This window comes from Chiloscyllium punctatum, chromosome 9 (assembly GCF_047496795.1).
Source record: "Chiloscyllium punctatum isolate Juve2018m chromosome 9, sChiPun1.3, whole genome shotgun sequence".
NCBI lineage: Eukaryota > Metazoa > Chordata > Chondrichthyes > Orectolobiformes > Hemiscylliidae > Chiloscyllium > Chiloscyllium punctatum.
Genome location: NC_092747.1, coordinates 47,799,890 through 47,824,526, shown reverse-complemented (window position 1 = coordinate 47,824,526; position 24,637 = coordinate 47,799,890). Strand labels below are relative to the sequence as shown.

General features: G+C 40.6%; 1 protein-coding gene across 1 annotated transcript in view; it reads right to left on the bottom strand.

The window, feature by feature from the left end:
* The window catches only part of LOC140481367 (radixin), a 77,647-nt gene extending 55,202 nt beyond the window's left edge, over positions 1-22,445 (bottom strand). The window contains exons 1-2 of the mRNA XM_072577448.1: positions 22,158-22,445; positions 20,706-20,754 (exon numbers count right to left, since the gene is read on the bottom strand). Of these exons, the coding sequence (XP_072433549.1) occupies positions 20,706-20,717 (12 nt within the window). The 5' untranslated portion in view covers positions 20,718-20,754; positions 22,158-22,445. The remainder of the gene's footprint in view (positions 1-20,705; positions 20,755-22,157) is intronic.
* Positions 22,446-24,637: the final 2,192 nt, after the last annotated feature.

Here is a 24,637-nt window from a genome sequence, read left to right as displayed (position 1 = left end):
ACACACAATTTACTGCATCCACTGCACCTGATGTGGCCTCCTCTACATTGGGGAGACAGGCCACCTACTTGAGGAACGTTTCAGAGAACACCTCTGGGATATCCGCACCAACCAACCCAACCGCCCCGTGGCTGAACACTAATTCCCCCTCCGCCAAGGACATGCAGGTCCTTGGCCTCTTCCATCGCCAGACCATGGCAACACGACGCCTGGAGGAAGAGCGCCTCATCTTCTGCCTAGGAACCCTCCAATCACAAGGGATGGATGCAGATTTCTCCAGCTTCCTCATTTCCCCTCCCCTTAGCTCAGTCCCAACCCCCTGACTCAGCACCGCCTTCTTGACCTGCAATCTTCTTTCTGACCTCTCCAGCCTATCACCCTCCCCTTAACCTCCTTCCACCGATCGCATTCCCAACGCCCCTCCCCCAAGTCCCTCCTCCCTACCTTTTATCTTAACCTGCTTGGCACACCTTCCTCATTCCTGAAGGGCTTATGCCCAAAACATGGATTCTCCTGCTCCTTGGATGCTGCCTGACCTGCTGCGCTTTTCCAGCAACACTTTTCAGCTCTGATCTCCAGCATCTGCAGTCCTCTCCTTTTCTGTTCATCCTTCTAAACTCCATGTACAGATCCAAGTATTTCAAGTCCTTCATCCCAACAATCATTCTTGTAAACCTCCTCTGTAGGCCCTTTAGCACTTTTTGTTATAAATGGGGCCCAAAATCACTCAAATATTCCAAATATGGCCTAACCAGACTCTTGTACAACCTCAAAAATGCATCTCTGCCCTTGTATTCTAGCCCACTTGAAAGGAGTGCTAACATGGCAAGTGTAAATCTTAACATGTATGTTAGAGTCCTGAACTAGGACTCCCAAGTATCATCACACTTCAGATTTCTGAAGTTTTTCCCCATTTAGAAAGTGATAAATGGCTCTATTCTTCCCACCAAAAAAGTCTAACCTCACTTTCCCACACTGTAGTCCCTCTGCCCACTTCCTTTGCATGTCCAAGCCATCTACCCATTTCTAGTTTGTCCCTCCACCTTTATCTCATCTGCAAACATAGCAACACCCTCAATTCCTTCACCCAGATTATTAATGTATCACATGAATAATTGTGGCCCCAACACTGAGCCCTGAAGAACGATTAGTTACCAATGCCATCCTGAAAAAGATCCCCTGATCCTTACTCTGCCTCATCAGTCAGCCAATCCTCTATCCATGCCAGTCCCTGGTCTCTCACCATGGGTTCTTATCTTATTTAGCAGCCTCTGAGAAATCCAAATTGAGCACATCCACTCACTCTTCCTGGTCTCATTACCTCTTCAAAAAGGAAGTTGAACAGAAACGTCAGGCACAAACCCACCTTAAATGCCATGCTTAATTTGCCCTATTTAACCATGCACTCTGCAATCTCCTCCTTAATAAATGGACTCCAGACACTCACCAAGGTCAACCTAAGCAGCCCGTAATTTCCTCTCTGCCTCCACATGATGGCCACTACTACACCCACCTCTGCCTCTCAACTCTTGGAAGTTTAGTGTATTCCACTAAAAACGGATGCAAAGTACCTATTTGGTTCTCTACATCTTTGGACTGCTAGAAAGAGGCTGGAAGGGTGGTAATGGGGAATTGTCTGAAGGTGCCAGTTTTAAAAAAAAGGTAATCTTTTATTATCAACTTACACTCTTCATCTCCACCTGTTGCTTTTAAAAGAAAGTTGCTCTCTCGGATTTTCTTAAGAAAAGACCTCCCACTAATCACCACATTGTATGCTTTTGTGTTTCCTGGCAACCACAGCTGCCTTGTCCTCCCCTTAAATGTTTCTATATGCCTGGGATGGACGTCTGCTGAGTGTTCCAAATGTCCCCCAAAAAACCCTGCAAATGCTGCTTTCTGCTCAGCTTCCCTTCCAATCAACTCTGGCCAACTCTTCCCTCACATCTTCGTAGCTGTCTTTCCTCAATTGCACTATTGTTAGAATTCACTCTACAATTTTAAGAGGAACGTATCATATTTGTTGTCACTGTCTGAGGGATTCCTTTACTTTAAAGTCCCTGATCAAGTCTGCCTCATTATCAAATCCAGAATGGTCTGTTCCCTTGTAAGTTCCTCCAAAAAAATAAAAAATATAACCCACCTCAGAATTCCACATTTCCTTTGAGATCCACGACCAACCTATTTTCCCCCAATCCACCTGCATACAAGTCCCCATGATTACTGTAATTCACCTTCCTTGCACCTTCTGAATCTATCACTTCTTGCTACAGATTCAATTTAATTTCTTAGCAACAAGGCAAGCCCACTCCCCCTGCCTGTCTTTTCAATAGAACGTGTATCCTGGGATATTTAGTTCCCAGCTTTGATGTCCTTGCAGCCATACCAAAGATGCCAACATCAAACCCACCAATTTCAAATCTATGCGACAAGCTATTTTATCTGATTTCATATACTGTGCACACTTAAGTACAACACCCTCAGTCCCACAATGGCTGTCCCCCTCCAAGTTATCCCCTTATCTACTGTGCCTGAAGTTTGACTCCTGCCCTTTTCCATATTCAGTCCTATTACTTTTCTAGAAGCTTAACCTCTGCTGAGCCCTCCCCTCCAACTCTTCCCATAATTTTCCATGCAACTGAACGCATTCCCCCCACAATTTCAAGTCCTATCCCCAGCCCGACTGATGCAATTTACAAGGCCTCCAGTCAGAGAGATGTACAGCATGGAAACAGACCCTTCGGTCCAACCCATCCATGTTGGCCAGATATCCCAACCGAATCTAGTCCCACATGCCAGTGCCTGGTCCATATCCCTCAAACCCTTCCTATTCATATACCCATCCAAGTGCCCCTTAAATGTTGCAATTGTACCAGCCTCCACCACATCCTCTGGCAGCTCATTACATACACGTACCACCCTCTGCATGAAAGTGTTGCTCCATAGGTCTCTTATATCTTTCCCCGCTCATCCTAAACCTATGCCCTCTACTTCTGGACTCCCTGACCCCAGGGAAAATACTTGATCTATTTATCCTATCCATGCCCCTCAATTTTATAAACCTCTATAAGGTCACCCCTCAGCCTCCGACGCTCCAGGGAAAACAGCCCCAACCTGTTTAGCATCTCCCTATAGCTCAAATCCTCCAACCCTGGCAACATCCTTGTAAATCTTTTCTGAACCCTTTCAAGTTTCACAACATCTTTCTGATAGGAAGGAGACGAGAATTGTACGCAATATTCCAACAGTGGCCTAACCAGTGTCCCGTACAGCTGCAACATGACCTCCCAACTCCTGTACTCAATACTCTGACCAATAAAAGGAAAGCATACCAAACACCTTCTTCACTATTCTATCTACCCGCGACTCCACTTTCAAGGAGCTATGAACTTGCACTCAAAGGTCTCTTTGTTCAGCAACACTCCCTAGGATCTTACCATTAAGGTGTACAAGTCCTGCTAAGAGTTGCTTTACCCAAAATGCAGCACCTCACATTTATCTGAATTAAACTCCATCTGCCACTTCTCAGCCCATTGGCCCATCTGGTCCAGATCCTGTTGTAATCTGAGGTAACCCTCTTCTTTGTCCACTACACCTCCAATTTTGACGTCATCTGCAAACTTACTAACCATACCTCTTACGCTCGCATCCAAATCATTTATGTAAAATGACAAAAAGTAGAGGATCCAGCAGTGATCCTTGTGGCACTCCACTGGTCACGGGCCTTGACCTGAAAAATAACTCTCCACCACCACCCTCTATCTTCACCTTTGAGCCAGTTCCCCTTGTATTCTATGAGATCTAACCTTGCTAATCAGTCTCCCAAGGGGAACCTTGTCAAACGCCTTACTGAAGTCCATATAGATCACATCTACTGCTCAGCCCTCAATCTTTGTTACTTCTTCAGAAAAACTCAATCAAGTTTGAAAGACATGATTTCCCATGCACAAAGCCATGTTGACTATCCCAAATCAGTCCTTGCCTTTCCAAATACATGTACATCCTGTCCCTCAAGATTCCCTCCAACAACTTGCCTACCACCGAGGTCAGGCTCACCTGTCTATACTTCCCTGGCCTTTCTTTACCCCCCCTTCTTAAACAGTGGCACCACGTTTGCCAACCTCCAGTCTTCCGGCACCTCACCTGTGACTATCGATGATACAAATATCTCAGCAAGAGGCCCAGCAATCACTTCTCTAGCTTCCCACAGTTCTCGGGTACACCTGATCAGGTCCTGGGGATTTATCCACTTTTAACCGTTTCAAGACATCCAGCACTTCCTCTTCTGTAATCTGGACATTTTGCAAGATGTCACCATCTATTTCCCTACAGTCTATATTTAGATTAGATTACTTACAGGCTCAAAAGTAGAAGACAGAGGGTGGTGGTGGAGAGTTGTTTTTCAGACAGAGGCCAGTGACCAGTGGAGTGCCACAAGTTACTTACAGGTTATCTTCCATAACCTTTTCCACAACAAATACGGATGTAAAATATTCATTTAGTATCTCCCCATTTTCTGTGGCTCCACACAAAGGCCGCCTTGCTGATCTTTGAGGGGCCCTATTCTCTCCCTAGTTACCCTTTTGTCCCAACAAGATTCCTGTGGAGCCTGCCCCATCAGAATAACTCCCTCCTTCTACAGTACAAATACCAGTGTCCCATGAATTCAAACCCATTTCTCCCACACTAACCTCTGAGCTGTGTTTTCCCCTTCATCTTGACCCTGTGGCTCAGTTTATAAATAAGAAGTTCCCAGATTTAAAAAATTTTAGGCCCTAGCTGCTCATATTCCTTCAACAGAACATTTTCCCCTCCCACTCCAAATTCTTCTGCAGCTCAGATAAGATATCCTGAATCCAGGCACATAGCACAGCCTTTGGAACTCTTGATCATGGCCACAGAGAACAGTGACTATTCCCTTGACTAGACTATCCCCAATTAAACATCTTTTCTCTCCTTATACCACATTGCTATGGTCAGTTTGCTCATCCTCCCTACAATTCCCATTCTCATCCACCCAGAGAGCAAGAATCTCAAACCTGCTAGACAAGATCAAGAGCTAAGGGCTCCTTCAGCACTACATCCTAGATCCTTCTACCTGCCCCGCTCATAGTCACAGCCTCCTACCCCTGACCAAATTAGAGGTACTTGATCCTGTTTCAGGAGGCAGTCACACCCTAAGATTAAGTAACCTACGCCCTCCCTGATATGTTGCAGTGTTTGCAGCTCAAACACCAGTTCAACTGAGCTGAAGTTCTGAAGCCAATACTTGGTACAGATTTGGTCATTATGAACCATAATGGGGTAAACCTGCTCCCACATCATGAAGGTCCACACATCACCTTGCTCTGCATTTTAATTTAATTTTTGCAAACCAATTTTAAGAACTCATTTCTTAAAAAGGTCTTAGTTTGTAGTCTGCAAATATTCATATTTACCTTCAAGTTAAATGAAGGTAACCTTAAGGGTTTGCTTGCAATGCCACTCATGTAGGCCCCAAAGCTTGAGCTTCAAATTATCCTGTTAAAACACCTTACAAAAGAAAGGGGTGGGGGGAAATTAAAAAAAAACACCTTGCTCCACTCTGCACCAATTTCTCCAAAATATTCACTCAAGCTGTCTCACTCGAGATGGAGTTCTCTCTCCCACCGTGTGAAGCTTACACCCATAAGAACACTTGGGAGGCATAAATCAAAATCCTCCTTACAATTACAGAAGTTGTTAACAATGCTGTGTAAGTAAGTGAGTGATACATTAAAAAGAGGGGGAGAAAGTTTGTTTTTTTTTGCACCTAGGACAGCTTGTCAATAAGTCACTGTCAACAGCTTGATAGACCGAAAAAAAAAGGAAAAACATTATATTTCAAGGGAATTTACTACACAAATACCCACAATGAAGGATAACAATGAATGTTTTTTCTCTCTTTTTCCCCCCCCCCCCATATGCTATGTAATTAAAGTCATAAATACAGGAATAAATTAGAACCCAATGAAAGTCAATAGCCATTGCTTTCATAAAGACACCATTGTCCAAGGCAAGAGAAAATAGTGCATAAATTCAGCTGCAATTTTCGAATGTTTCAAGAAACATTTGCAGCAAAATTAAGTTTGGGCGAGATCATAATATAAATCTGGACTGAAAGCTATACACAATGCAAAGAGCTCAATATTCACGTTTCACTCACCACGCTAGTGTTCCTGGCTAGATTGAATCCAAACTAAAGTGTGCGATACAAGTTATAAACCCAAGTAACCAAGTTTGATTCCCAGTTTTTCCAAAAAGCCAATCTCAGGGTCGCTCATGCTGCATTTTAGCTCCCGAGGCACCAGGGACAGCAGTATAGAAAAAGTACATCAGGCCAATTTCTCGTGCCAGAATACTAAGTTATATGGAAAGGTTAGACATCAGCTGTGAAACAGAGGAGACTGTTAAAGTGGATAAAGTTAAACTGTAGTTGGTTTGCAATAATATATAATTCCAAAGATGGATTAATGGGTGCAAAAATAGTAAAAGACGATTTCATTGCAATATCAATGTATTTCATCAATTTTGGCAACAGACTTGCAGGTACAGCATTGGGCCAACAAAAAAAACTAAATAACTAGTCAGTCATTCATGTCAGTGACAGATGGGGTTCCCCATATTGGATTTTAAAAAGAATAGTGCTATCTGTCAAGTGATGCATAATCCACCATGGCTGGATCAGTGGAATCCCCAATTTCTGACTTAGCACATTGCAGGTTTCTCTTGGCTACATACTTTAAAACCAGTGCATATTTTTAAAAAAGTATGAAACAAGGTGGAAATGATTTGACTAGTCAATAGCCAGAAAGGGACCAGTTCTGGGGAAACATGGGTAAAAATTTTGCAGATACCATTATACTGCTCATGCTAGTTCAAAGTCAATCTAACAGATAATCCACATTATTTGACATTAATCTGTTCCATAGGATTCACATTGCTCCAGTAGATAAGTGCAAAATACTGTTCTAAAAAGAGCAGTCAAAGGCAACTCAAGTTTTAATATCTTATGCTTATTTCTAGTTTTGAACAGGGTTACAAATGATTTGTTAGACCGATAAATGATGGTTGATTCCATTTAAAAAGAGCTTTCACAAACTTTAACCCTACAAATTATGGATAAGTTGCCAAATTTCTAGGAAAACAAAACTTTTACATAAAACGATGCAAACAAAAAAAAAAAAAAATATGTGGACCAAAAGTGGGTTACAGGGTAGATCACAAAAGAAACCCTTATGTCAAGGCAAGCTCTCTCAATACGGTTTCCTAAGAAACCATACAGAATGTGCACAAGCACAGATTGCTGAAAACTCAACAAGTCAATGGTGTGCCACAAGGATTTAGATTGGATGCAAACAAACATAGGGGAGGTACAGTTAGTAAGTTTGCAGATGACACCAAAATTGGGAGGTGTAGTGGACAGCAAACAAGGTTACCTTGGAGTACAATGGAATCTTGATCAGATGGGCCGAGTAGCAGCAGATGGAGTTTAATTTTGACAAGTGTGAGGTGCCGCATTTTGGAAAGGCAAATCAGGGCAAGACTAAGACACTGGAGCAGAAATTAGGCCACTCAAATCATGGCTGATAAGTTTCTTACCCCCATTCTTCCTGTAACTCTTGATCTCCATGACAATCAAGAACCTCTGTCTTAAATATACAGAATGACCTGGACTTAGGATTTGTGTGGCAGTGAATTCCATTGGTTCACCACTCTCTGGCCAAAAACATTTCTCCTAATCTATTCTAGAATGTCTTCCCTTTAAAGGCTGTGCCCTTGGGTCCTAGTCTCCATCTATGGAAATTTTCTCCCAACATTTTCTTGAAGCATCCCTCACAAGTTAAGCTTTTCATTCTTAGGACCATTCACATGATCCTCCTTTGAGCCCTCTGTGGCCACTACATCCTTCCTGAAATATGGGGCCCAAAAATGCAAGACCTATACACACACATGTTTAGATCAGAGTGGTGCTGGAAAAGCACAGCAGGTCAGGCAGCATCTGAGGAACAGGAAAGTCGACGTTTCGGGCAAAAGCCCAAATGCCTGAAGGGCTTTTGGCTGAAACGTCGACTTTCCTGCTCCTCTCACGCTGCCTGACCTGCTGTGCTTTTCTAGCACCACTCTAATCTAAACTCTGGTTTCCAGCATCTGCAGTCCTCACTTTTGCCTATACACTTAATGGTAAGGTCCTGGCAAGTGTTGCTGAATAAAGACCTTGGGAGTGCAGGCTCAGTTCCTTGAAAGCAGAGTCACAAGTAGATACCATAGTGAAGACGGTGTTTGTTATGTCTGTCTTTATTGGTCAGTGCAGAGTACAGGAGTTGAGAGGTCACTTTTAGAATACTGTGTGCAAGTCTGCTCTCCCACTACAGGGAGGAGGAGGTTGTGATACTTGAAAGGGTTCAGAAAAGACTTACAAGGATTTTGCCAGGGTTGGAGAATTTGAGCTACAGGGAGAGGCTGAATAGGCTGGGGCTATCTTCCCTGGAGCAGAAGCTGAGGGGTGACCTTACAGAACTTTACAAAAGGAAGGAGATGCATAGAGTACATAGATAAGGTGGGAGTGTCCAAAACTAGAGAGCATACGTTTAAGAGGGGAGAGGCATGATTAAAAAAAAAGGGACCAAGGAGCAATGTTTTCACACAGAGGGTGGTGGGCCTATGGAGAGCGAAACAGTTAACATTTAGAGTTGATATGATTCAGACCCATGCTGAAGTTGCTTGACAATGAAGGACAATTAAATCTCCATCAGAAATCTCCCAGTCATTAGCACAAGAGTCCCTTGACAAGAACCAAGTAAGCCAATTGTATCTTTTGAAAGATGTGCAAGTATAGAATCAGATGATCCTCGGCACAAATACACCATGACAACATCAGTCCCAAAGCTTTCCCAGTACCTATAACAAGCTCGTCAAAGCAATTATAAAATCTGCTAATGGACTCCAGGGCACACTTCAACTGAAGGACAAATTGCCTTTGTACAAAAACACACTGAAAATGGTGATTTGTTTTGAGTAAGTTAGAGTACACAAATCAAGTCCACTGGAGAGAAAAAAAAACAACTTTTAGGTAATAGAATTCTATTTCACAACATCCAAGAGATCATAAAGATAGATGTATAGCACGGAAACAGATCCTTCGGTCCAACTCGCCCATGCCAATCAGATATCCCAATTCAACCTAGTCCCACCTACCAGCACCCGGCCCATATCCCTCCAAACCCTTCCTATTCATATTCCCATCCAGATGCCTTTTAAAATGTTGCAATTGTACTAGCCTCCACCACTTCCTCTAGCAGCCCATTCCACACATGCACCACCCACTGCGTGAAAACATTGCCCCTTGGGTCCCTTTTATAATCTTTCCCCTCACCCCAAACCTTCCACTTGTGGACTCCATCAAAGGGAAAATACTTTCTCTACTTATCCTAACCATCCTCATGATTTTATAAGCCTCCAAGGTCACCCCTCAGCCTCCGATGCTCCATGGAAAGACAGCTTCAGCCTGTTCAGCCTCTCCCTATAGCTCAAATCCTCCAACCCTGGCAACATCCTTGTAAATCTTTCCTGATCCCTTTCAAGTTTCACAACATCTTTCTGATAGGAAGGAGACCAGAATTGCATGCAATGTTCCAACAGTGGCCTAACCAATGTCCTGTACAGCCGCAACATGACCTCCCAACTCCTGTACTCAATACTCTTTCCAATAAAGGAAAAAGTCTACTAAACACCTTCACTATCCTTGGTGATCCTTGATCAATAAAAGGGGGAGATAAAGTATCTTCAGCAATTGTCAAGTGGGAAAGTCTTCAAAAAAAAATGTCCAGCTCTTCTACTCCACACAACATCCTACAACTTCATCCCATCACATCTTACTCCTGGTTTTCGAAATTCAAATCATTATGTTCTACACGTATACTATTTTGCATGCAGCACTGCCTCAAAACTTCCATTTAACATATGTAATGAAGTTCAATTAAATAAGTGTTATTTTGGATACAGCTTTATATCCCATTGCATAAAGACATCTCTCAATCCCCCCCCATACCTGATCTTTCAAGTTGCCTGCCCAAGTTCTGCTTGGCAGGCTGTGTTCTGCAGCCTCCTGTTTGTCTACCAAGTTCAGTGGTGGGCAAGCAGAAATTTACATCCAATTCCCTTTGAATTGAATTCAAGAGACAAGGTACAAAACCCAAGAGATTATAAAGATGACAAAAAAAAACCTATGGATTACATTAGAACTACTGCCACTTTCAGTAATATGTTTGATCGTAATGCAACAAATCCAGCTGGAGTGCACAGGTGAGTGGACATAATGCAAACAGTTAGCAAGACCCTCTATTGAGGAACACATCGGCTGGATTAAGTGAGTTCATAAACCAGTGTGCAAATCAGGGACTTGGCAAAATAAATTGCAAATGAAATCTCCGAATACACAGCACAGCTGCCAACTCAAACTCTGGCTAGATGCAACACCTGTGTTCACCTACAAACAAAATTGCACAAAAAGAGACATTTTCTGGAGCTACAAGTCAGATTCAATTCAAAGTACAGCTGTCAGTCTTACCAGACCATTGGGCTGCATTCAAGGGTTAAACCAACCTCTGTCATCCAAGGGTCATCATGCATCAGGTTTGGGGTAAAGGGATTGAGAGAATGAGTGCCCTTCATGGGACCCTTAGCTGGTATGGGAATTGCACACTTATCAGCCATCTGAGCGGATCACCACTCAGTCTATTTTTTTCCATAATTTGTCCATTCCATTTCTTAACATTCTCATGATTTTCGTGGAAATCAAAGCTTAGAGTCTGAAAGGGATTAGAACTACTGGACAGGAAACTGTACATAAGAGTTTTTGCAGGTGTTATAATTGCCAGAATTACTTCTGAAACTAAACTTTTAAAGAAGTTTCTCCATTCAAGTTTTTAAATTAAAAAGCAAAAAGAACTTAAAGGTTTTGTAAGAGAAGGGCGCACTTGCAGGGAAGTGATAGAGCATAACAGGTCTTCATAAACTATTGTGTCTAGTTACACGCAATGTTTAATTTCTGTTTAAACAAAAAGTCTATTTTGTTTTTATGTATACAATATTACGACAGTTTTGATGGTTAGTTGCTAGTCAGATTTATTTTAAACATTAACTGTCACAACAATATTGGATTGGATCAGGATAGTAAGAGGGCTATATAAATAAGTCAGTTCTTGGGTAGAATTTTTCAGTAATTTTTTTTTTAAATTTTATCAAATATTCCTGACTTCTAGCATTGCACACTGACTACAAATACTTCTCTGGAAGTCATCATGGAAATCACAACTAGGGATTTACCAAGTTAACCGCAGCTATTAACTAGTGTTCTGTGACAACATCAGGAATCTCTTGAAGTTTCCCCAAATAAAGTCACTGGAAGAAGATGAAGGAAATTTCATCAGAGCCTATGGGAGAAACATCAAATTAGTAGCTCTAAAATGGTAGGTTCATCATTAAATACCTTGACATCTCCAGGTTTTTAAGTATATCTCCAATCCAGAAAGAACAATTAAAATTCTTCCAGTCCTGCCATCAACATTTCAATAACTTTTGCCACTTAATATAACAAATGAATGCGATGCTAAACAGTGTTCCTATAACAGACCTTGAAGTTTTGTGCAGACAAGAAAAAAGTTACTAACATGACCTGATATTCTGAAAGCAAGCAGCTAGCATTACGTGAATATCACTTTATGAATTAAAGACATAACTAGCTTTTTGTCATCTGTGAAGAGTCACTTGGCAGTAGACATGATGCAGTGAAGAGTCACTTGGCAGTAGACTGAGTATTGCTGAAGAAATTCTGCACCAAAGTTTGTGGCTTTTTTATCCCCCCAGATAACTCTCATATATACCAATTTAAGGGGAAAGTAAAAGCTTGCAATATGGAGGAGTACACAGATTGGTTGCAACCGGACTTTTATTGACTGAGGCACTGCTATGGAAAAAGCACCAGTTGACAATAACTGAGTTAATTTAGACTTTAAAATTTTAGGCCAGGTGTGTAAACTGATTTCCCAGGGCAATGTCTTATCAGTTTGTTATTTCACTGGTTGTCACCTATTTGCATTGAAGCAGGCAGTGCATGCTGTTAATATATAGCTTCCACAACACACGCGTGCCAGAGTGCAAACCCACAAAATCCAAAGTGGGTGAGCATACCTTTTTGCACTCAGCATTATCCAAACACTCTCCAATTGCAGAATGATGTCTATTTTCACTGCTGCTGAGAGTTGTGCAAGCATAGACTGTTACATAGTGTCCTGCTTGTTCAATTGGGCAGGTTTCATACCAGCCTTTGAGACATGCAGCCTAGATACCTGGCGTCACACTGGCACTTAAATTGATATCCACATTACTGGTTTGTGGATTACGCAGAATCTTTGTTGCTTGTTAGTGGCAAACACACCCTGATGTTAATGTATCCGTGTGAAACAGCCAGCTTGACTTGTTGCAAAAAAAAAGCTCCAAAATACCGCCAGAGTCCACTTGGCAGTCAACATTCTCCTCAGACTGTACGAGTCAATTTTCCCCTTGAAATGGTATTCTGGCATATTGATCTGATGAGTGCCAGATGAAGAATCTTGACAAGATGTACTTTTTCATCAACACCCAAAGTAAATAATTTTTAAAAATAGGGTTTAAAATTTAGTAAGCAGACAAATTTTTCCCTTAAAGTCTTCATCACCCAACACAATAACTCACTAGTACCTTTACAAATAGCCATCCTGTATCTTTCCTTAGGCAGTTCCTCCATCACTTGGTTCCTTTTGTATCTATATTACTATTCCATTTATTCCACAAGCTAATACCTTCTATACATGAACACCAACCAGTTACCAAAAGACACGATCCACTATCACTAGTTTCCATACAGATAGACAAGGAAAGACTGGGGCAACACATCCTAGGGCAGGTGAAACAAAGACACACACACAAGAATTCTTAAAAGCATGACATTCTAACCAGAACTCCATCAATAAACATTGATTTAGGTCCCATCTACCTTCCCTGGAGAAAAAAAGAACTGGAAATGACGACATCACCCACCTTAAAAAACCAAGATCTATAAATAGACAGGCAGGACATACCACCAGTGCTTCACTTGAGACTCACTGATGTTATTTAGTATGGTGACAAAACGTCTGAAAACAAACCTTCGTGCTCAGTGAGCTAAATTTAAATCAGAGCTACAAATCTTTTTTTAAAAAAAAAACACTAACTTATCAATTCTGTTGTGTGGCACTGTTTCAATACCTTATCTTAAGTCCGCATATACCACAAAAAGCAGTATTAACTTCAACTCTTAAAAAAATAGTTTTAACTTGGAGTTTTTGCACAAATTCAAACTGCCTTCAGTACTCAACTAATTTTCCCATAGGACTTCATTCTACTTCAAATGTTTCATGAAATTTCCACACTACCACAATGATGTACAGATCAGTCACTGCTGGGTGTCCACATGAGTTCTGATGTTGCAAGTCCAACTATCATTTCGAATAGCTGAATAAACAGCTTGCATATGTTTCTTGGGACACCAGGTGGCTGTTGTATACCAGCTACCACAGTACCAGCAGAGCAAAGTCTTTCTCCAATGGCTCAGATAGCAGGGGCAACTGGAAAAAGGAAAGACTCCAAATGGTTTTCATATACAGCCTAGTCAGATGGATTGCTTTGCTAAAAGTATTCAGAAGAAAAATACAAAATCAATTTGAATCTTGTCCTCAAGAATGAGGGGGTCTTCCTGGAGGAGTCACTGAATAATTAACAGGAGCAGAGATTTAGCCTCAATAAAAAGCAAACTGTGGTGGTTTAAATTCACCAATATTAGCTAAAAAAAACGGTTAATCCTCGAACTATCCTGACTCACAAGAATCAATGTATTTGCAGAGTGCCAATGTGTAAACTGTGCATTAACCAACTGTTAAAATATTGTGTAGCATACAATTAAGATTTTTAGGAAATTTAAATGGAGACATTCTAACCAGTCTCCAATTTCTACTGCCAACAGTTTAGTTTACCAACCAGTCCAATAATTCTGTTCATGCTCTCCAATGGTGCTATACTATAGCATAATTTTCCCCTCAGCTACAACATTGACTTCCTCCAGTTTCTGCAGGTAACAATTTTTTTTTTTGCCTGACTCACTAGATCTGCACTACAAAAACAAAAAATAACCATGGTCACATTTCTACCTCCCCCTGACTTTGTAAGGACGTGGCACAGCTATTTTTAAAGAACTGCAATTTAAAAACAAAAAAAAAATTTAAAAAGATTTACCATTTTACAGGCTACAAGTTTAAATGCTCCGGCTCACTGTCTGCCGCAAATTCAAGGAGTAATTTTCTTATCTTAAACCCATGAAACAAAGAGGCACTCTGATCATTGAAAACATGCACATTTACTCAAGAATACATTACAAAAAGGGGGAAGATAACAAGTGGGGGGAGAAAGAAGAGGGTAACTTTATTGGCAGGTTTGATAGCAAATTGATTTAGTACAGTAAGCTATTGGAGAGACTGAACTTTCCCCAACTGGGAAGGGACATATAAAGGACAGTCAGCTAGCAAAGTACAGTGGAGGAAGTAAGAAGAAACTTATCTATGCTGAGACCAGAGTCAGTTAAGGTCAGAAAACAGATCATGAAAAGTAAAAATAAAAACCCAAATTTTAAAGAGGATAGGTCTCTAAGTTATTACACTTGCTCAAGAAAAGCTGCGTAATATGAATTCTATTTGCAAACTGTATTAGTGACCACCCTTAGTAAAATTCACACCATTTGTAAGAGACAATATTGAATTTGGATTAAGATTGTGCTTTTGCCTGAAATGTCAGTTTTCCTGCTCCTTGACCTGCTGTGCTTTTCCAGCACTACTCTAATCTTGACTGAACTTCAGCATCTGCAATACCCACTTTCAACTAAGATTGGGACATGAGCACTGGACAGTTATCACTAAATTGTATGTATATAATAGACACTCCTGAACACAGATACAAAATGAACTCTACTTCAATACCAGTGTTGCGCAGTGGTAGTGCTGAAGTTAGAAAATTTGAGAGGGGGGGAAAAAAAAAGAGATCTTAAAGTATTGTCTTTCAGATGACAAAAGGGAGGAGAAAGTGAGGACTGCAGATGCTGAAGATCAGTCAAAGAAGTGTGTAACACTGGAAAAGCACAGCAGGTCAGACAGCATCCGAGGAGCAGAAGAGACGACATCTCAGGCATAAGCCCTTCATCAGGAATGATGCCTGAAACGTTGACTCCCGTGCTCCTTGGAAGCTGCCTGACCAGCTATGCTTTTCCAGTGCCACACTTTTTGGCTCAGATTGTAAATGAAGGCCCCATTTGATGTACAAGTAAACTGTAAAATACCCAACAGCACCTTTGGAAAAATAAAGGAAATATTTATTTTGTTATGATCAATATTTATAGCTCAACCAATATCATTATAAACTGGGCAGTTATCTCATAGCAAAATTTCATAGCCATTTTATGTATTGCCAGTCATGTTTGCTTGCAACAAAATTACAATTGGTAAAAACAATACACTAACGATGAAAACACAATGTGAAAAGCACTGCACAACTGCAAGATTTCTTTCAGAATATATGAAGGCACACCCATAACTAGAAGGTCTTGGAATTACCAGAAAATCTTGAATGGACCATCTAAAACAGATTCAAATTTTACCTTACAAATTAAATCATGGTTTGGCATTATTGGAGACATAATATTTGCATCAGGAGGGGAAAAACTAGAAACAATTTGGTTTAGAGAAACAAAGTTCAAGCCTGAAATCTGAAATAAAAACAAATGCAAGAAAAATTCAGATCAGACAATGGCCAAAAAAAATGCAATCGTTAAACAATAAATGGGGATGAGGCACACAGTGGTGGTGGTTAGAGGAACAATGGAGAACCCTAAAGGAAGAAACAGCAAAACTTGAAATCTGGAGATGATAGGTCTTGGTCTGATTTAAAGTAGAGAACTAGTACACCGATTTCCATTTAAAGAAAAAATGGTAACATGTATAATTAAGAAACAAAAATTTTATCCAAATGAGACAACAAAAATCTGAAAGCACCATTAAGGAATAACAAAAAGGGTAATTTCAGCGTATGAGAAAAAAAAAGGTGTGTGGGGGGAGGGGGGTGGAATACATGATGGAGGCTGAGGGTATAATGCCAAATTGAAGATAATGGTGCCGTTTTTCGAGCTTACACTGAACTTCACTGAAACACAATAGCAGACCAAGGACAGAAAGGTCAACATGCAAACAAGGTAAAAATTAAAATGACAAGCAACCAGAAACTTTGGGATCTTCCTTGCTGCGTGACTGAGATGTAACACAATAAAAGGGTTCAACCAGTTTGTTTGGTCTCCTCAACATTACAGTGACCACACTGAAACAAATAGTAAACACAGTTATGCTAAATTGAAAGCACAATCAAATTGCTGTTCATAGGGAGGAACGCGAAGGGCCTTGAACAAGTGATAGGAGATGCCTTAAACCTGCACGGAAACAAGCCATAGGGAAGAGGGGGGAGTAACCAAGTATTATGCACGATACAGTCTCTATAGAACAGTGAAGTTTCACATAGGACAAGATGAGCAGCACGGTGGCTCATTGGTTAGCACTGCGGTCCAACTCCAGCCTTGGATGACTGAGTGTGGAGTTTGTACATTCTCCCTGTGTCCACGTGGGTTTCCTCCAGGTCCGATTTCCTCCCACAGTCCAAAGCCGTGCAGGTAAGGTGAACTGGCCATGCTAAATTGCCCATAGTGTTCAGGGAGGTGTAGGTTAGGTGCATTAGTCAGCAATAAATGTAGAGTAATAGGGGAGGGAAATGGTTTTGGTGGGTTACTCTTCGGAGGGTCAGCATGGACTTGTTGGGCCTAATGGTCTGTTTCCACACTGTAGGGATGCTATGAATGCGTGTCTGGACCTTCCATCACACTGGATATGGTGAAAATTGCAGTGGAATCAGCTGACAACTGGAGCCTAGAGGGGTGGAAAGCAAGAAGTGGATCCCTATCATGGTAGTGGAGGCTACCTCCATCTTGCTCTGGTTTATTTCCCCCTTCTGTTTTACTTGGTTGGTCTTCATAATGTTTCTTTCTTTACCCCTTCATGGTGCAGTCAACAGTTTTTAATGTTGCAATTTGTGCATCATTTGGTCATAAAGTCCAAGTAGTTGGATTCCATCCCAATTGTTGCAAAACATTAAATACAAGAAATCTGAAAGAAGATAGTCAATGAGTACTCTAAGTGTTACTTTATCTTTTCACAATGAAATACTGTAAGAAGTTGTAAAACCAAGAACAATTTCTCAAAGTCCAAGTTCTTAAAAGTAACATGACCAGGCACAATTAAAGCCACAAAAGTATCTACCTACACAAAATACACAACAGACCATTAGTTACCAAGATCAACATATTGCTGCCAATAGTGAAGTGCTTTTTTGTTCAGTACTGTTTTCTGCCATTTATATCATTTGCAGATGATTGAGATATGAAAATGTTCACCAAGTTGGAATTTTAAAATTGTGGAAAAAGGAGGAAAATTGGAGGGTGAAAATAATGTTGTTGAATCAAAGACTAAAGATGTTTAGGTACCGTAATATAGGGATACCAAGTTTACAGGGCTCTTTTGTTTGAAGGTGTACAGAATATTTACCAACTAGCAATCTTACATAAACTGGATCATCCTGCTCTGCCATAACTACTTACGGATTGCAAACCAAGGACAACTGCATGGTGCAATGAATTAGATACTAAACGGTCAATGGTTTCAAACCCAGATTGCTAGGGTAAAAGTTTACACCTACTGGCTACAAGAATCCCAGGTGGAATGTGTTTACTTAGTACCAATCCAATTTAAAAATGTGATAGCTTGCCCAAGTAAAGGAAGAATGGCTATACGGAGGTAGACAATTGTCTTGTTTTGCTACATCAAACCCAAGAAACCTTGGATACATGCTTCCAATATTGTTACACTTCACTTTGAAGAGCATAGGTCTAAATTTCCATTCAACACATAACACCAACTTAAATACAACGACAGTAGATTAGATTCCCTACAGTATGGAAAAAGCCCCTTCAGCTGAACAGGTCCACACCGACCCTCTGAAGAGTAACCTACCCAGACCCATGCCTCTACCCTACATTTACCCCTGACTAATGCCACTAGCACTCTGGGGCAATTTAGCATAGCCAATTCACCTGCCATGCACATCTTTGTATTGTGAGAGGAAACTAGAGTACCCAGAGGAAACCCACACAGACACTGGGAGAAGGTGCAAACTCTACAGACAGTCACCCCGGGCAGGAACTGAACCTGGGTCCCTGGCGTTGTGAGGCAGCAGTGCTAACCATGGAGCCACTGTGCCGCCCTAAGTAGTTCAAATCCATTAGGGATAGTTAACTGTTCCATTTGTTCAGAGTAGTTTCTCATCACCTCATTTGCCAAAAGGTCACCAGAATTAGCACTGCATCAGTGAGAATATTCAAAACCAAATACAAAAAGTTCGTCAAGAGCAATAATCAGTTATTTCAAGAGCTTACATACTGTACGGTCCTATAAAAAGTCCAGAAAAGTTAGGTATAGAAATAATTTATCAAAGGACTTCCAATATATGGATTTTGCAAGATACTGTTATTTTTTGTTCTGTGCTCCTATATCTTATGATATTTGAAACAAAATAGCTAGCATTTCAGGACTTTGACAGAATTCAAGTTCATTACCAATTTAGGCTAGCACAACACTCCACCTGCATTAAATCTCCCAATTAAAAAAAACTTACTATATCCTTAAGAACTCATTCTTGTTTTCTGTGAAACTAGTTTTCCAAAAGCAGCAAAAAGACTAGCTTCTGTACTTTTTCCTTCATGTTGTTGTTTTACCCTCTTCGCTCAAATGGTGAGTCACTATAGTAGGAACACCAAAAGACTTAATACAGAAAAAGGTCATTGAAGATGTGAACCTGTTTCCATGACATCTCACTGAAGAGTTAGTTATGTTCAATTTCTAAATGATACTGAATGCCTTTTCTTCGGGTAAAAGTTATAACTTTGTTAAAAAAAAACTCAAAGTTGCATATGATTGTCTGGTGGTACATTAACTTTCTTACATTATTTGTTGATAACTCAGTTTAACACAGTACTCCACAGTTCAGGATTAAAACTCAAGCTAGTGCTCAATTAACATTAATTAAAATGTCAGTGGTGAGAATCAGACAGCAATAACAACATAAAGGCCACCTAGCATTTGGCACAAGGATAAATTTTATGGATCAGCTACTAATGGCAGTTAGTAACTGTAAGTTAAGTAATGATTAACAAAAAGGAAATACAAACTCATACCCATTCTTAACAATATACACAGAATAAAGAACAACCTTAAAGAGGTGGATACATTTGCACAAGTGTGAGAAGGGCAGTCAAATTCAATGTTCTCTGGATGATACAGAAAAAGAATGACATATCAACTTGATAATACAAAAGGGAAAATCAGTCAGAACAGAAAGAGTGTGCAAACAGAAAGAGTGTGCAGAAGTGAAAAAGAAATAAGAGGGCCTAGAAGACAACAAGAATACATAATGGGTAACTGTATTAAAAAAGGGAATTTTAAAAAGATCATAAAATGATTCAGAGTGCAGGGGCTGATTGAGAAAACAGTGATACACTGGTAGAGACAGGAGTCAAGTCCAAGATATTAAATGAGCACTTTATAATCAGTGGGGGTTGCCAAGTAAGAAGACTTTACCAAAGTGATGGTAAACAAGGAGGTTGCTGGGATACTGTCACTGATAAAAATAGAGAGGAGACACTAGAAAAACTAGCACTACATTGAGTGATTTATTCACTGTCTGTCCAAGATGCTAAAGGGAAGAGCTGAAATTACAGGAGGTGCTGGCCACAATCTTCCAGGCCTCCCGAGACAGAGGCTTATTCCACACTAGTGGAGCATCACAACTGTTACACCCTTGCTCAAATAAAAGAAGGATATAACTTACAAATCACAGGGGAGTTAGCTGAACAGTGACAAGAAAGTTTTTTAAAATACAGTAAGGAAGAAAATAAGTCTCTTGAGAGAAGGTTGAAACAATTGGAAAGCAGAGGACGAATCTGATTCAAGTTTTTGAAGTAATAGTGTAGTATATAGTTAAAACGTATATGGAATTCAAAAAAGACCTAAAATCTTGAGAAGTATTAGGTCAACAGAAACATAGCTAACAAAATGGATTGATTTATAAAGCCTAGAATGCTAAGTTTACTATAGCACAAATTAGAGTTTAGGGCTTGATCACTAAGTTTTTTCATTATTAGTTCTTATGTAACTTTGTAGTTTGAATCAGAAGAGAATATACACACCACTGTGCCGGTCTAGCAGGGGAGCCTAAAAAGTAGATTTAACAAACATTTCTGTCCCATCCAGTTATTATGACAGTTTATAATCGGGTCAGAATGAACAGGGAAGAGAAAGTATGCAGTGATTAGAATTAAACTTAGACTATATAATGTAGGTACAGAATTTCAGGATACTGTATACGCAAATTATTATACTGCCTGACAAACAGATTTATTAGCAATCAACCACAGACATTTATCACATCTGATCTTACAGGAATTCAATTTAAAACAAATTGACTTGACTTACCGGCTTCGGCATTTTTGACTGGCCCGGTTAACAGCACAATTTCTCTACTCTGAAAATGAAATTTACGGGGAAGTATGAAATCAACATTTTATTTATCACATTTCAATTTTTACATACAACCGGTGACCATATTATAGTAATACTAGATGGACTCAATACCTGCTCTCAAAGATATGTAACCGTCCACCTGTAAGTTTGGAACTACACACCTTTCGCTTTTCACAGAGTGGTGAACTGCTTCAATGTTCATTCGGGGGAGTGGGCAGGCCCACAAGAGGCGCGTAAAGGATGACTGATGAGCGTGCAGCTGGGGAAGAGCTACCTTGCTTGTGATTGACAATGACAACCGCTGCTCAGCCCGCAGTCGCGGTTGGCCGAGAGATCATTGGTTCAACGAAACCGTTAAATAGCCCCAATCTGGGCGGGCAGGAGGCGGGACTTGCAGTTTTTCAATGCGTGAACGAGTTTGATCATTAGAGCAATGCAAATAAGTTATAGTTTAGGCAATTGGCGCCTTCTAACAGTTGATGAGGGCAGGGGTAAAGCTTAGAGGAAAGGGGGGGGGGAACACATTTTTATTGGAAGAAGTGATGCTACCGAACCACTAACAGACGCACTGAAACAGAGAGGTTTTGTTTTATTACACACTGTTTCAATAGCAGCAACAACGCAAATTGCAAATAGGACAATGATTGAATTGTTGTCGCAGTTCAGCACACCGTCACAATAAAACTTCACGATACCCACATATTCCCTGTCTTGTCACAACTGTGATATTACTAATCTTTAAAACGCATATTTCTTCAAAGGGCCGGAAGATTTAATTTACTTTGCATTTCCACTTTGTTAGAAATACATTTGTCACAAAAGCCTCGTGGCTAATAGGATCTCCAGCCCACGCACACGGTGTTATACACGTACACAGCTGTGGCGGGTTTGATTTAAAACGTTTCGTAAGTAAGAGGGAGAGAAATGGTGTTGATTTTGAATCTTTAGCTGCGGGAAAGATGGCGAAATACGCAGGACACGATCCACAGATTCAAAGCAAAATTCCAACATCTGAACGTTTTTGATAAGCTTTAAATATCTCAAGCCGCTCAACTGTTGCAGCACAAAGTCTTATTAGTCCGGGTTTGTTACTGTCTCAATATTGAGAGAGGAAAAAGACGCGACTTATCGATGTTTATACCGATTGGTAATTAAATGGCGTTTGAGCGAAGTGAAATTCTTCGTCTCGCTGTCCCTAGTCTATGCAGCTCAGTATTTTTCCACATTTAAAAGTAGTTCTGTTTAAGTAGAGGAATGTAACGGGAATGGCCCTGGCCTTCAATATACCTTCAGGCCTGACAACGAGCTAGAGACATAGAGAAGGAGCATGAAGAAATAATGAGATCTTCAGACACAGTATAATCCTTACATTCAGAGCAAGACAAAAATAGAAACAAAATTTACCTGGGCTTAAATGCGGACCTCTTTAAAGGTCACGTGAGAAAAGCTCCCAAACAAATTGTCCTTCTCAAATTTCTCTGTTGTTGATAATGAAGCGGTGCAATTTTCAGCAGTGAGAATGTAACATGGCCGCCAGTGAGAGCAAGGCGTGGTCCCCACTGACACATCTCAGTGCCGCCGTCATCTGCATGGTTCTGCCTTATCGCCCCTCACTCTCCACAAACCGAGACGATGCAGAAATGCCCAAGCTGTCTGCGGGGCACTGAAAGACGGACCAGCGACCACCCCCCCCCCCCCCAGTAACTGCATTCAACACACTGCCAGCAGCTGAACCAGGAGCAGCTTCTATGCTTTACCACTGCAGTCTCTGCGGAGCTAGGACGCAATTCCAAGTCGAGGGAAGGACACAAATTGATACATTTTTATTACAAAGTATGAATAATTACTACTTTGTACGATCTGGATGTTAAAACTGTACCTCCTCCTACCAACTAGACATTGCAACAAAGTAGCGAGAAATGCAATTTAAATGATACGTTCTGACAAATAATTTGCAAATGACTTAATCATCTTTTTTATTCAAAATATATACGAACACTAACTTAGGAGATACGAATTAATATAAGGCATCCGTGAGTTACGATCTTCATTCATTAAATATATCATGTATTCCCTCTCAATATTATGCATTAATCGTAGGTATATATTTGGAATAATATAATTACTTTGTCAAACAAATGTAATTTATTATAATAAATACCTCGAGGTTACATTTTAATTTTTGTTAAAGTAATTAGAAAATTGATTCCCAGAACTCACTTCAAGTTAGTTGTGCCACGCAATACTTCAGAGACAGCATGAGGTTGCGTGTGTGGGAATATGGACCACAGGCTGCTCTCCTGTTCATGGCATATTTAATGGCTCATAAACTGCTGTCAAGATAATTGGCAAAACTAATAGTGCATGGTTTTTATTTAATGTGTAAATGATACAACGATTTCTGACATGGGCAGATGTTTCCTTAAATCCCCAAAAGAATGAAACTCCTTCTTCATAACTTTTATGAAATTGGGGGAGAGGGCATTCTATAGATTGTCTCAGTTTTGAAATACATGGGTGATAAGTTATTTGCACAGGAGACACGGACAAAATCCACCACAGAAAGTTAAATATTGGGCTGAAATTTCCCTTCTTTGGGAAAGTGTTTCTTTCAATGAGGTTCAAGACAGGTGGTTCACCATGGCCTGTGACAACTTTTCTCACACAATTCTCTGCTCTTCAGCTTATTAATTATGCAACCGATCTCTACAATTATTGCCTGGCTCATGCAATTATGCAGGAGCGATAGTGGAACTACCTTTGTTGGGACTTTGTGATGTTGATGTTGTATTTAGTCCCCAATTCCACAGCTTTCCCTTCGCTGCAAGCCAGGAATTGGCCTTCACGCTCTGCTGCTCCATGGTTGGAACTGAGCAAATAGCCCAGAAGGAAAAGCTGGCACTGCATTCCTTCCGCAGAGACCTGGAAGTACTGCTGGATAGGGTGGTTGAGAGAAGGGTGGTGCTATTTTCCCCAGACCAGCAAAGAAGGTCACACCACCAGATGCAGTAAGCCTAGGCAGAGATAGCATCCCAAGTCAGTGCAGTCACAGGATCAAATGTAATGCATAGCCATGTAGGAAGAAGATTTGTCACCTATCCATTAGGGTAAGTGTCAACAGTTTCTCTGTACTATCTTACATTCATAGGGCTACAACTACTCACTGTAACTCTGCCACTGCATACACACCTCTCAACAAGGTTCATGAACTGCAACTTTCATTATTACTTGCAGCATGCCTATGGTTCTCACCCATTTTATCCTCCCAAACCAGACACCCTCCTTGCATTCTTCGCTTCCTATTCACTCACTAGAGACATATCACTGTATCTTCGGCCCCTACATCATGATGAATGCCTCTCTTACCCACTTCTGTCATACTTAATCCCCACCTGTCTGTCAATGCAAGAAACATCTTTCATAATTGGGCAGAGACTAGGAGTGAGATGGCAGATAAGACAGACTTCATCCAAAATTAGGAGAAAATGATGCAGAAATCTGGAGAAGAGGGTGATAATTCATGAGGTGACATTGAGACTTCCATGGACAACCAACCGAAGAAGAAGACTATGTCCATGGAGCAGGCAAGTAAATGATGATGAAGGAGAAGTTAGATGAAGGTCAATAGAAGCAAGAAACAAACTGTGCTGTCAGTACCAATCTAACTTTGACATCAGGAAATGATGCTATCTAGTTTCTTTAGAAACATGGAGCAAATTAGGAGCTGCATAGAAATGAGATGAGAATAGTTAGAAATAGAATGTAAATGTATGGAAATAAGGTGTGACTTATTTTCATTCCTGCATATTTTCCCAACTTTCTCATCAATGTCCATACTATCCAAGGCAACAGAAAATTACGTGCAATATCTATTTCAATACCAT